The following is a 14,601-nucleotide window of genomic DNA, read 5'->3' on the forward strand; positions in this document are numbered from 1 at the left end:
CTGACTGAGAAATGGTGCCGAAACTTCCAAGTTTTGTGTGCATGTTACCCTTGAGTTCACCTACTCTGCTTCTTCTTCATGTTAACACACACAGAGTTCTTTTCACACTCTGGTGAGGCTTTGAGTGCTTTGTCCACTGAGCCCACATGAGTGCTTCTTGTATCAACCAACATTTGCAGTCAAGTTGATAGACCCTGATGCAGCAACCTGCTTGTCTTGGTGTCCTCTTCTATCATCTCTTGTTTTGGCCTGGACTTCAGGATGTTGGTTTGCCTTGGATCTGTTTGCCAAAGACATGCCCTGTACAGGCAGCCACTCTCAGTGGAAATGTTGTATTTCATGGGTAAGAAGTGATTGTTCTGACAGTGCAGTGCCTCCTCACATACTCTCTTTCACCTTTGCTCTAAAGGTCTCTCTGCAGTCAGGATGCATCATGCTGTGCCTTGACAATGTTTGTGACAGCTTTGTTCAGTCATTCAGTTTTTGCCAGTGTTATCCAACCTGAGGAGTGAGCACTTACTCTCTTGTAGGTTTCAAAGTCTGTGTGAATTCTGGGTTGGATGCTGACAGTAGGCAGGAAATGGTGCTCTGCTTTTTCATCTGAAAAGGGTCTCTCTTCATAAACTGCACACTCTGTGGCTTTTCTTCCCATCAGAGGACTTCTGCGCTGTTTCTTTGTTCCAGAACTGGTCTCTGTTCTCTGTAACAAACCTCTGATAAATTTGTGTACCCAGGGAGGCCAGGTCAGAGCAGAGAACACTCAGTTATCTTGTCTGCCTGTAAGCTCAGTGACTGGCTTTTCACACAGGCTAATGACATCATGGGGTTTGCTTTCTTTCCCTGGCTTTGTCCAGGTGGGAGAAGTTTCCACAAGTTGTGTACATCTGATATCTGTGTGCTGGCAAACACAACTGCTCCCTGGATTTCAGTTCAGGCCCCTTGTGTGGACTGGAGTACATAACAGTGCTCTTTCTAGTTCAGTTTAAAGTCTTACACAGCTATAGCCTTTCTGGTCAGTAGCCAGCACTTTGTAAAACAAACCACTTGAAGCTGGTATCTGGAGCCATGATTCTGCAGATCAACCAATGTGATATTCTCAAGAGCATTCAGACTCCCAGCAGTGCCCTTCAGAGGCTGTCAGAAGGAAGGCATCTCTCTGTGCGTCATAAAGTTTCTTCCACAGAGTTACATCTTTGCCTGTTCCCTCCAGTTCTGTGGAGCTTTGCTTCTGTTAGATGTGGTGGGAAGGATGGGGATGGTTAACTGAAGTGGAGCTGTGGTCTAAGGGTAGCAGTGTCTGTGCTCCAACAGCTGTATTCTAACGCTGGGAGTGTGGCTGTGCAGGAGCAGTGCTTAACTGCAGTTGTTCCTAAGCAAACTCGATTCTGCTCCATGGCTGTAGAGCCTCTGTTCAGAAGTGAAGTGACTTATCTGGGAGATTCTGGTTATTCTTTTACAAAAAGGGAGTGAGTGGATGTGTAGTCAGCAGAAGAGTCCTCCATATGTGAAAGCTGTGGCTCCAATGAAAGCTGGAAAGTTGCCCATGTTGCAGAGCATATTCCCATTCCTGCAGTGCTCACACAGCCAGGGTGGTCAAAGCTACATCATCAGAGCTGCTGGCTGTGTTGGAGCTCAAACTTCTCTGGTGCTGCTGACTGTGCAGCAGCCAGCAAGGCTGTCTTCATGTTGAGGCCTCAGAATGGTACTTGCTTTGGGGTCACTGACAATGTTAGGCCTGTGTTTATTGCTTCATGCAGCTATTTCTTACAGCCAACTGGTGTTATAGATGACTCCAGGTAAAAGTTTTTGGTAACAGATTTATTGGCACTAAAAGATCGTAAAAAGGCAATAAAAGCAAGCAAAGCAACTGGTTGGGCATGTGAGGGTACAAAACTTCACCCCAAAAGAATAGAATAGGCTCTCAGGGTTCGTGCACCGTAGATTCCTCATAGATTCTTCCTTTGAATAGAACAGAATAGACCAGGTTGGAAGAGACCTTCAAGATCATCGTGTCCAACCTATCATCCAACACCACCTAATCAACTAACCCATGCAACCAAGCACCCTGTCAAGTCTTTTCCTGAACACCTCCAGTGACAGCGATTCCACCACCTCCCTGGGCAGCCCATTCCAATGGGCAATCACTCTCTCTGTGTAAAACTTCCTCCTGACCTCCAGCCTGAACCTCCCCTGATGCAGCCTGAGACTGTGTCCTCTTGTTCTGGTGCTGGTTGCCTGGGAGAAGAGACCAACCTCTGCCTGTCTACAACTCCCCTTCAGGTAGTTGTAGAGAGCAATAAGGTCACCCCTGAGTCTCCTCCTCTCCAGGCTAAGCAGTCCCAGCTCCCTCAGCCTCTCTTCATAGGGCTTGTGTTCCAAGCCCCTCACTAACTTCGTTGCCCTTCTCTGGACACGCTCCAGCAAGTCAACATCCTTCCTAAACTGAGGGGCCCAGAACTGGACACAGTACTCGAGGTGTGGCCTAACCAGTGCAGTGTACAGGAGCAGAATGACCTCCCTGCTCCTGCTGGCCACACTGTTCCTGATGCAGGCCAGGATGCCATTGGCCCTCCTGGCTGCCTGGGCACACTGCAGGCTCATGTTCATCCTACCATCAACCAGCACCCCCAGGTCCCTCTCTGCCTGGCTGCTCTCCAGCCACTCTGGCCCCAGCCTGTAGCACTGCATGGGGTTGTTGTGGCCAATGTGCAGAACCCGGCACTTGGATGTGTTAAATCTCATGCCGTTGGACTCTGCCCATCAGTCCAGCCTGTCAAGGTCTCTCTGCAAAGCCTCTCTACCCTCTAGCAGATCAACTCCTGTCCCCAGCTTGGTGTCATCAGCAAATTTACTGATGATAGACTCAATGCCCTCATCCAGATCATCAATAAAGATGTTAAAGAGGATGGGGCCCAGCACTGATCCCTGGGGGACTCCACTACTGACTGGCCGCCAGCTGGATGTGACACCATTCACCACCACTCTCTGGGCTCGGCCATCCAGCCAGTTCCTAACCCAGCTCAGAGTGCTGCTGTCCAAGCCATGGGCTGACAGCTTGGCCAGGAGTTTGCTATGGGGGATGGTGTCAGAGGCCTCGCTGAAGTCCAGGTAAACTACATCCACAGACCTCCCCAGCCAGCTCCTCTGGCAGCTCTCTCAGCACCCTAGGATGGATCCCATCTGGTCCCATGGACTTGTGGGGATCCAGGCGGCTGAGCAGATCACCAACTACCCCATTTTGGAACAGTGGAAAACTATGCTGCTCCCTGGCTCCTTCTGCCAGCTCTGTAGGCCAGCTGTCTGGAAGACATTCTGTCCTGCTAGTAAAAATTGAGGCAAAGAAGGTGTTAAGTATCTCTGCCTTTTCCTCATCCCTTGTCACAACATTCCCCTCCATGTCCACCAAGGAGTGGAGGTTGTCTCTGCCCTTCCTCTTACTATTAATGTATTTATAGAAGGACTTTTTGTTGTCCTTCACAGCAGAGGCCAGACTAAGCTCCAAATGCGCTTTTGCCTCCCTAATTTTCTCCCTGCAAGACCTAGCAACATCCTTAAATTTTTCACGGGTTGCCTCCCCTCTCTTCCAAAGATGATACACCCTCTTTTTTTCCCTTAGTTCCATTAAAAGTTCTTTAACCATCCAGGCTGGCCGTCTGCCCCGGCGTCTCATCTTCCGGCACATTGGCACAGCCTGTCCCTGAGCCTTCAACAATTCTTCCTTGAAGTAGGACCAGCTCTCCTGGACCCCTTTGTTTTTAAAGGCTTTATCCCAGGGAACCCTCTGAATTAGTTCCTTGAGTAGCCTGAAGTCCGCCCTCCGGAAATCCAGAGTGGAGGTCTTCTTGCTACCCCTCTTAGCTTGACCAAATAATGAGAATTCAATTATCTCGTGGTCACTGGCCCCTAAGCACCCTCCGACCACCACATCACCCACCAACCCTTCCCTATTGGTGAAGAGGAGGTCAAGCATAGCCTTACCCCTGGTAGGCTCTCGCAGCACCTGGGATAAGAAGCTGTCCTCCATGCATTCTAAGAACCTCCTAGATTGCCACTTCTCTGCTATGTTAAGATCCCAGCAGATATCAGGCAAGTTGAAGTCGCCCATGAGAACAAGGTCAGGCGATCTTGAGACAGCCATAAGCTACCTATAGAATGACTCATCCTCCTCCTGGTTGGGTGGTCTATAACAGACTCCAACCAGGATGTCAGCCCTGTTGGCCTTCCCTCTAATTCTCACCCACAGGCACTCAACCCGATCGTCCCTGATCTCCAGCTCAATGGCATCTAGTGCCTCCCTGACGTACAGGGCCACTCCTCCACCCCTTCTTCCTTGCCTGTCTCTCCTGAAGAGCCTGTAGCCATCAATTGCAGCGCTCCAGTCATGTGAGTCATCCCACCACGTCTCTGTGATGGCAACTACATCATAACTTTCCTGCTGCAGCAAGGCTTCCAGCTCCTCTTGTTTGTTGCCCATGCTTTGTGCATTAGTGTACATGCACTTCATCCGGGCTGCTGGTTTCACCTCTGGCTCTGGCTTATCACCCCCAGACCCCAGCCTGGGGGGACTGGTTTCAACCCCTTCCCCCTTCAAAACTAGTTTAAAGCCCTATCTATGAGACCTGCCAATTCCCTCCCTAGAATCTTTTTCCCTTTGAGGGATAGGCCATTCTCGTACACTCTGATCTTACCCCTCCTCTGGGACAGATGCGCTCCATCTGTTGCCAGCTGGCCTGGTGCAGCAGAAAGTTTTTCAAGATCAAAAAACCCAAAATTCTTTTGCCTGCACCAGCCTCTAAGCCACTTGTTGACTTCAGCTGCTGACCTGTTCCTTATGGTATTCCCTCCTGCAACTAAGGGTATAGACGAAAAAATTATTTGTGCACCTGATCCCTCAACCAGATCTCCCAGGGCCCTGAAGTCATCTTTGATAGCCCTGGGAGTTCTGGTTGCAACATCATCATTCCCTAACTGCATAACTATCAAGGGATAATAGTCAGAGGGCTGCACCATACCAGGCAGTCTTCTGGTAACATCTCCAACCATGGCTTGTGGAAGGCAACAAACCTCCCTGTGAGTAGGGTCTGACCGACATATGGGGCCCTCTGTTCCCCTCAGGAGGGAATCACAAATAACAATTACCCTGCTCTTTTTTTTAAGGGAGCAAGTCCTGATGCCGGGGGAAGGCTGTTTAACCTTAGGCTGTTTAACCTTAGGCTGTTTTGCCACAGGGAAAACCCCAGATGGTGTGTCCTCCGATATCAGAATCACCTCACCCTCAACCTCCAATGCCCCGTACTTGTTTTCCAAGGGCAGTGGGGGGGGTGAGGGGGGGCAAGGAGGTTTAACCTTGCGTCTTTTGAGAGGAACCTGCATCCATTCCCCTCTTCTTTTTGGATAACTGGCCTCTGCTGGGGGGGCCTGCAGAGCCTGGTTACTCAGGTTCGTCACCCTTCTGCAATTGCATACATCTCTAAATCTAGCAACCTTGTCCTTCAGTCTGGCCACCAGGCTAAGCAGACAGTCGATCTGCTCACACCTAATGCAGGAGCCGTCCCCTCTACCCTGCATCTCAAGTGCCAGGTTCCAGCACCGTGTGCAGCTAGATACCTGGACACCTACCTCTTGCTTATGACACCTACCTATCTGCTTATATTCCCCCTCAGTCTGAGTCGAGACTGACTTTTTAAAGGAGTTATTGCGGCGAGTTACCACCATGGCTAGCCCTGCCCACGGGACCTACTGGAGAAAGTTTTTTTTTTAAAAAAGTGTGGCGGCAAGCGCGTCCGAGCGAGAAGCCGGGCTGAAATGGAAGCTGCCGCGGGCTTTTAAACTGCCGCGGCACGCAGGGGAGCCCGAATCATCCCGAGCACATGGAGAATCGGTGAAAGCCGATTCCTGCCGAGCGCAGAGACTCCGTGCAGGTCCTTCAGGTCAAAAAAGGCAGCAGTCCGTGCTTTTCTGAGGCTTCTGGTCTCGACGTGTGTTTCCGGTGGAGCTTACCGCTGAAATGCAACCTTACAATAGTTTTCTTCATCTTATATAGTTCCATCATCTACATAAGCAAACTTATGCTAAATAGAAGGCAGGCATATGATAATTAGTCTTAGAATAGGTGGTCAAATCTCTTCTCCCTACATTCAGTGTGGTAAGGGTCAAAGCACCCACTTTCACGCATGCCCAATTGTGCAGGCTTCTTATCTGAAGAAAACAAATTCCTAGTTCTGAATGTTTATCTTTAAGACAGCTCCTTCTCAGCCGTGATGTCTCCAATTAACCAGACAGTATCCTTGCAAGTCTGCAAGATAGGTTTCTTTCCCTTTACCCTCTAAACAGGCCTCACAAGATCCTGACCCTTAATGCCAGTGCACTCTAAGTCTTATAATTTTAACACAAATCACCAGTATATTCATCACAATCTCCCATTTTCTTTTTGTCACCGTTGATTTGTGTTACAATTTCCAGATATTTCAGAACCTTCTTAATTGGATCTTAATTAAGTTCCTCTATTTTGATCACCTTCAGATCATAACCATCTGCTTGTAACTTATTGGCATAAACAATTTTACCTAAAGGTCTTACCATTTTAAAACAACAATTACAATGAATTACACAGATCAGTATTACAATTATTCCAACAGGTATTACAAACAAATGTTTAAACCAACTTATATTCGATAACTAAGAAGTTAACTTATCCCATATTTCTTTAAATCCACAAGAAGTATCATCCAAAGAAATTTGATGTAATACTTGATTGTGATCTACAATCACTTAACATAACTACAGATTAACATAACTACAACAGCTTACATTTATGACTACACATACAACATGTAAGAAATCCAAAACCAACCTATTTTCAGTAGATACTTTTGAGAGACTATTGACTTCAAGCTGTTGAGCTTTTGTTGTGTCTATGCTTGCATTCGTCATAATTTCAGCTGTAGCAGAAAAATATACCATCGCTTTTTCAAGTTCACTAACCCCAAGCCAAGGTAGAAACCTCCTAGCAAAACTATGAAACTTGCTATGCCTGGTTGGTAGTGGATTTGCTCCCCTCTTGTTTCTTCTTGCAAAGCTCCTGAGTAATTCCTGTGGCTGATTTACTATAAAGATATGAGGATAGGCCAGTCCTATAGCACATCTTCCTTACCCGCCTAAGGGTAATACCTTATAAGCTTTTTTACCACATATCCAATTCCATCCTGGCCCAATAGGTATCAGCCATCCTTTAGGTATGTGTCTTTCTTTCTGGTCTGATCATGGCTCCCCATATTTCCTTCTTTCTAACTAATAAATTGTGAACACTTTGATTACTGCCCTATAAAAATTACATTACCACATCCAGGGTCAGTCCTATTTCCCCTTTATTCCTGCCTATAGTTGTCTCCCAACATCGCTGGATACAAGGTACAGGCATATCTACATCCAAGGGTTCTTCAAATTGTAATCTCCCCCTTAACTGAGATTGTGGAATCTCGGTACAATCCTCAAGTTGCTGGGCTTTTGGAATGCTTTTTGTATTTCTGTTACATCAGGAAAGACTGTCCCTATCAAAGGAAACCTGTGTGCTGAATTCTCAGGTAGCTGGGAACATATCCAACAGTAAAAGGACACTACTGCCTGTCTGCTGTAGGCTTGAACCCATGACCCTGAGATTGAGAGTCTCATGCTCCGCTGACTGTGCTCCCTTTCAACAACTGCAGATAAGTGTTCTGTTCTCATACCTTTACTTCAGATGATGTTATGATCTTAGCTCCATAATGGCCTTTCAACCTACCTGTCATTACTAATATTGGAAGAGAATTTATCCACACATGGGAACATGGTCTTTGATTTTGATTGGACTCCTTATACAAAAATAGGGTTAGGATCAAGATTAGGCTCCACCAGTATATGTTAACTCTGCCTCCTTAGCCTACTGGGTGCAAACAGCAGCCAGGTGTCATGTCTTCTTGGCAGCAGTTACATTCTTCAGGAGCCCCACAGATTCCTTAACCCACTTTAACATTTCATTCGGAGTCTCTTCTCTATTTCCTCAGTTGGCTTGTTTACCATTTCCCATTGTGCTTTTGTTATTTCAATTCCTCTTCCCTCAAAATCCTCTACAATATTTTTTCTTATGTCTTCCTTACTTTTTTCCTTCTACTAACCCTTTCAGTTTCAAAAACCTGATCTCCTTCTATGATCAGGTGACTGCCTGGTGGATGTGGGGAAGCCTGTGGATGTAGTCTACCTGGACCTCAGCAAGGCTTTTGACACTGTCCCCCACAGCAAACTCCTGGCCAAGCTGTCAGCCCCTGGCTTGGACAGCAGCACGCTGAGCTGGGTTAGGAACTGGCTGGAGGCAGAGCCCAGAGAGTGGTGGTGAATGGTGCCACATCCAGCTGGTGGCCAGTCACTAGTGGTGTGCCCCAAGGATCAGTGCTGGGCCCCATGCTCTTTAACATCTTTATTGATGATCTGGATGAGGGCATTGAGTCCATCATCAGTAAATTTGCGAACAACACCAAGCTGGGGCAGGAGTTGATCTGCTGGAGGGTAGAGAGGCTTTGCAGAGGGACGTGGACAGATGGGCAGAATCCAACGTCATGAGATTTAACACATCCAGGTGCTGGGTTCTGCACATTGGTCACAGTAACCCCATGCAGTGCTACAGGCTGGGGTCAGAGTGGATGAAGAGTGGCCAGGCAGAGAGGGACCTGGGGGTGCTGGTTGATGGTAGGCTGAACATGAGCCTGTAGTGTGCCCAGGGAGCCAAGAGGGCCAATGGCATCCTGGCCTGCATCAGGAACAGTGTGGCCAGCAGGAGCAGGAAGGTCATTCTGCCCCTGTACACTGCACTGGTTGGGCCACACCTTGAGTACTGTGTCCAGTTCTGGGGCCCCTTAGTTTAGGAAGGATGTTGACTTGCTGGAGCGTGTCCAGAGAAGGGCAATGAAGTTGATGAGGGGTTTGGAACACAAGCCCTATGAGGAGAGGCTGAGGGAGCTGGGACTGCTTAGCCTGGAGAGGAGGAGACTCAGGGAAGACCTCCTTCCTCTCTACAACTACCTGAACGAAGGTTGTAGACAGGCGGAGGTTGGTCTCTTCTCCCAGGCAGCCAGCACCAGAACAAGAGGGCACAGTCTCAGGGTGCACCAGGGGAGGTTCAGGCTGGATGCCAGGAAGAAGTTTTACACAGAGAGAGTGACTGCCCACTGGAATGGGCCGCCCGGGGAGGTGGTGGAGTCACCACCACTGGAGGTGCCCAGGAGGAGACCCAATAGGCTGCTTGGTGCCATGGCCCAGTTGATCAGGTGGGTTGGACTGGTTGATAGGCCGGACGCGACGATCCCGAAGGTCTCCTCCAACCTGGCCTACTCCATTCCATTCTATTCTATTCTAATTGTTCTTGGTATCCCTAACTAAAAATTTTTCCAGCCTTTATTTCTCACTTATGCCAATCCCTTTCAAGAATTTTCCATGGGGATTTAAACCCTTTTTCGTTACCACAAAATAAGATCTCTATATTTATCAATCCAAACTGCCTATTTTCAGGCCTAGTTTTACAGTTACAGCATTCAGGACAAAATACTCCTCAATTATAAGAGATACAAGACCATTTCTTTCAACATTTAAAACATTTACAAGTTACCCATCCCCCATGAGTTCTATGATGCTTTATACACAGAATGAAATGGGGATATTCCTCAATGTTCTCTTGCAACACATTCAATATCACACGCTATTGCATATATTTCAGGAGGTGGGTCTGTCTTGTAAGTTCTGGAGCTTTCAGTCTGAGTTGTTACAGTATTGCATCGAGTACTTATCTGTCAGCACTAACTGCAGTCTCAGAGATGCTTCCAATCATCTATATAAGTGGCGTGGAATTCATGCTGATGTCAGTTTTGCTTTCTCTGTAGAGTCACTCTAATCTCTCCAGGCTCAGAGGTTACTGTCCTTTTACTCGCGACACATGCGTCCACCCTTTTTCTGCAGTCCGGACAGCTGTAATCTGTTGTTGATAAAACAAAAAAAGATCTCTCCCAAGAGAGTGTATTCAGTCTCTGAAACAACTAGCAAATCATTTAAACAAATCCTTTTCCAGATTCTATTTCTATATTTTCAAGCAGGGGCACCTTAAAAGGTTCCCCTTTAGCTTCAATTACTGTTGCTGGGGTTTTTCCTTCTCAACCCTCTTAGGAGTCTTAGGAGTCTTTTGTATAATCGATTTTCTGCTCCCATATCTACCAAAAAAAATTACCTCCTCCTTCTGGGGACTCATTTAATATTCTTGTCCCCAGAATATACAGCCCCTGACACCTTTATCCATGATCGATAGTACCCCAAAGGTCCGAGCAGCTGCCTGATTTCTGACTTTCCCTTACAGCAGTTACAAACAGTTTAGCCTCTGCTTTTTGTTTCTCTTCATCCCTCCTTACATATACTTTCTGAGCTTCCCATAGTAACTCCTCTAATCCCCTGTCTTGCCAATCCTCGATCTTTTCCAGTTTCTTTCTAATATCTCCCCATGATTTCACCACAAACTGTGTCCTGAGAAGTATCAGTCCAACTGCAGGATTGGGGTCTATTCCAGAGTACATGTGCAAATCTTTCTTTAATTTTCCCATCCACTCCGTGGGAGATTCATCCTTCCTCTGTTGGTCACTAAAAGCTTTATCAAAATTCTGTCCTCTAGGAACAGCTTCCCTAATTCCTTGTATTATTATAGTTCTCAGGTCACTCATATTCTGTCTCCCTTGGGGCTGCTGATGGTCCCACCCAGGGTCTTGATTAGGCCACTTTTGATCTCCTGGTGGCCCCCCCTGGTTCTGCCTCTCCCATATTCTCATACCAGCCTGTCTAATCCTGTTTCTTTCCTCTGCAGTGAATAGAATACTCAAAATAGACTGCATCTCTTTCCAAGTATATGTATTGGGACCCAAAAATTGGTCCAGTCTCTCAGCTACACCTAAGGGATCATCCAGCAAGGTACCCATCTCTTTCTTAAAACTGTGGACATCTGAGGTACTGAGAGGTACAGTCACAAACCCTGTTCCTCCTTGCTGCCCCCCCATAGGCACTTCCCTGAGTGGATGTAATCCTACACTGTCTCCCTCTTGTTCATTCCTGTCATTCCTCACTCTGCTTCTTGTTTGGGTGGGTGAAGGAGAAGTTGGTTGCAGGGCTATTTGATTTAGGGGACCTTGACCCCTGTTCTGGTGAAAAGGTGGTGGTAGGTTATCCAGGGGTTCCCATTTCTCCTTCTCCTTGTCTTTGTCCTTATCCTCAGTTCTTAATATTGGAACAGGAGAGGGATGTGAGACCCTAATCCAAATAGCAACATATTCAGCTTCTTCCTTACTAAAACACTTTTTAGAATTCACATGATGGTTCAAAGCTTGGCAAATCCAATCCTCAAAAGATCCAAAAATAGGCCAAAACACATGTGGTCTTAATGATTCTTTTGGCCATACCTCCATACAGTAGTGAATCATTCTTTCTTTTGATTTCCCTTTTCTCTGTCCATTATCCTCCCAGTATTGAATGAGCATTCCTAACGGACTCTCTGGAGGAATAGAAGGTAAAGCCTTCTTTCCATCCTGCTTTGATGACTTACTCTTCTTTTGTCCCATTTTCTCCTGACTACCACAAATATTGCAAATAATAAATAAATAAAATAAAACTAAACTAAAATAAAACTAAAATAAAAAACTAAAAAAAAAAAATCCAAATAATTCCTGCTCAGGAATACCATTCCTGGCTACCACAAATACTCATGCGAGTGGAACAGTCTAAACAATTCCTACTCACAAATACAATTCCTGGCTACTACAAAAACTCATGCGAGTGGAACAGTCTAAACAATTCCTGCTCACGAATACAATTCCTGGTTACCACAAATACTTAGGCAAGTGGAACAATGCCACAAATAATCATGCAAGCGGAATAATCAAAATAATTCCTACTCACAAATACCCCTCTTCTTTACCAGCCAGAGCCACTGCACCAGATCCACCGTTCCTCCCCCCTTGCAGAACCTGAAACAGCGGACTCAAACACTCAAACTATGGTAGCCGAATCCAAATGTAGCCGAATCCTTCCCCCCCCAAGCGGTATTCTCACCACCATGGTCGTCATCGCTTGGATCTCATATACGAAGTTTTACGGGGTCCACGTCCTCCAATTGGACGTCAAAAAACAAAACAACACCAAAAAAAAGAAAAAAAGGAAAATAAAATAATTTTTTTTAAAATTTAAAGAAAAAAAATTAAAAATTTCTTTGCTTGCCTTTATTGAGTTCTGATCATGCTGACCATTCTGTCTTTTGACTACAATGAAGCCACAGAAAATGCTGTGGGGCGCCCCTTCATTTGCAGTTCAAAAGATGTGAAGGTTCAGATGATTCCCGGCCAACACACCATTTGTTATAGATGACTCCAGGTAAAAAGTTTTTGGTAACAGATTTATTGGCACTAAAAGATCGTAAAAAGGCAATAAAAGCAAGCAAAGCAACCGGTTGGGCATGTGAGGGTACAAAACTTCACCCCAAAAGTGCGCATCAGTCTGCTTTTTGATGCTGTCTCTCTCTAGCACCATTCTGGACCACGATCCTGGAAACCTCTTTTCCCTCTGCTTTAAGGAAAAGGGACTGCTTGCTGAATGTGGGGCAAAAATCTGGTGAAGGGAAGCCTCTGGTGTGTTTTGCAGAACACACTTCTGCCTGATAGAAGAGGAATTACTAGAAGAGAAGTGCCTGTGGCTTGTGTCACACAGATGGCTGGTGCTTGTTGCTGTAATGCCTGGTTAGGTGCAGGAGTGACCCTTCTGCTTGTCACTGCTTGCTGCCACTTCAAATTGCAGAACCATACATACTGGCAGGGCTCACCACTGTTTCTTTTATTCTGCATGCAATTCTGGTTGTCTGTCTAGATCCACCTGTGCAGGTAGAAATGAGATTGGCTTTGTAGTAGTGCCTTGCTGTGACTTACTGCATTGAGTTTTGGGAAGAGGGATGAAGTCTTCACACAGTAGAAGTATCTGTGGAGGAAAAAAGTCAGTGGGAAAGAGGGAGGATTTCTTGTAGTGGTGAAGTGCAAAAGCCACCCATGATCCATTCATTTACTAACCTTTTTATTTTTCAGTGCCATAAAGTGCAGGGTGAGTAGATTTCAGGAAGAAAAATGTCAAGCTTTGAAGAGCATGTGATGAAGATAGGAAAGACCAGTTCTGAAACTGGTGTTACCAGAGACTGGAACATTGCAGCTGCTTTCTGGAGTTATGGTTAGATGAAAACATTCCTTGTGAGAGGTCCAGTGTCCCAGCACTGTCCCTTTCTTAAAGGCACAGCCTCAAATGGTCACACTGATGCACACTGCCACAGGATCCATGTGCAGCACTAGGTTGCATCTGTGCATATCTGTGTTGTCCGGTAGGTGGAGCTGTGAAGGGAGTGTGTTGCAAAATGTTTTACTGTTGAAGGTCCTCTGAGTGTGTTTGCTGCTCACTTGTGTTCAGCAGTGCTGGGAGATGTTTCTTGTGATTTGCAGAACCAGGCACAGGTGGAAAGAGATGCTTGGCTTGAATTAAAAATCCTTTGGGGATTTTAAGTTGTGGAGTGCCCCAGCAGAGCGGAGGCCTCAAACTGGAGCATTTTATAACTGCTTCTGGTGCCCCTGAGACATAGCAGTGTGCTGGCATGTGCTGAATGAGGCCTCCAGTAGAGCATGGTGAGGAAGCTCAGTGTTGTGCTGGTGTATTTCCAAATGGTGCTTCCAGGCACTCTGGTGCATATGCTTGCCTGTCTTGGACATATCTACCTCCAGGATTTGTAAGTGTTTAATTGCTATCTGTCCAGTTCCAAGCCAAGGTGTCAGGACTGGGTCTCATTGGTATTAACTCTGCTATTAAATCAATGTGGCCAGGTTGAAGTATGAGTTCTGCTGCCGAGATCTGTGCCCAGGAGAAGCTGCTGGGATGTGTAGAGAGAGATGGTTGTTTGCTGAAGGGGGTACTAAGGGGCTGTAGAACACTCTCAGAAGGAGCAGAATTTCTAGGTGCTTAGCCTCAGTCGACCATAATCTTCTCCTTGGTCTGAGGTGTCTTGTCTCCCTTGCCCATTCTGGTTCTCAATTAGAAACACTGATGTTCCTCATGTAAATGTGTTTTATGAAGGTGGCTGGAGGCAGGGCCAGGTGCTCAGCCTTGTCCATGTTGTGCCATGATTATGACCTAGCTGTCTCTATGGATGTGAAGTGCTTGCTGTTTCATCAACTCATTGACTTCTATCTCGTTTTACTTCCCACTTACGGGCTGCTCTGTTACCAACAGTCTTTCATAGGATATTTGCTAATGGTGAGCAAACTTCTCCGCTCCTGTGACGTGACTGCCACTCTCTATGTAACGTACCTGCCTCCCTGTGTGTGTATATATATATTTATATGTATATTTATAGATATATATGCCTGTGCGTGTCTGTACTGGTAGCACACACAGCCCTACACAGTCTGGTTATCTCTGTGGCATTCCCTTGCTATAAGGCTGCTCCATAAAACTGTTGGGTTCAGGCGCATCCTGCTTCGAGACCTGGTGTTTCTGTGCTGGGATGCTTTTCCC

General features: G+C 46.4%; 1 protein-coding gene across 2 annotated transcripts in view; it reads left to right on the top strand.

The window, feature by feature from the left end:
* NRBP1 (nuclear receptor binding protein 1) overlaps positions 1-14,601 on the top strand; it is a 91,140-nt gene that overhangs the window by 38,999 nt on the left and 37,540 nt on the right. Inside the window, exon 8 of one of the 2 annotated variants that reach the window (XM_068143098.1) lies at positions 14,317-14,340. The exons of the other annotated variant lie outside the window; for it this stretch is intronic. Within the exon in view, the coding sequence (XP_067999199.1) occupies positions 14,317-14,340 (24 nt within the window). The remainder of the gene's footprint in view (positions 1-14,316; positions 14,341-14,601) is intronic. 2 annotated transcript variants of the gene reach the window in all.

This window comes from Melanerpes formicivorus, unplaced genomic scaffold, assembly GCF_026170545.1.
Source record: "Melanerpes formicivorus ecotype bairdi unplaced genomic scaffold, bMelFor1.0.p_v2 SCAF_9, whole genome shotgun sequence".
NCBI classification, from domain to species: domain Eukaryota; kingdom Metazoa; phylum Chordata; class Aves; order Piciformes; family Picidae; genus Melanerpes; species Melanerpes formicivorus.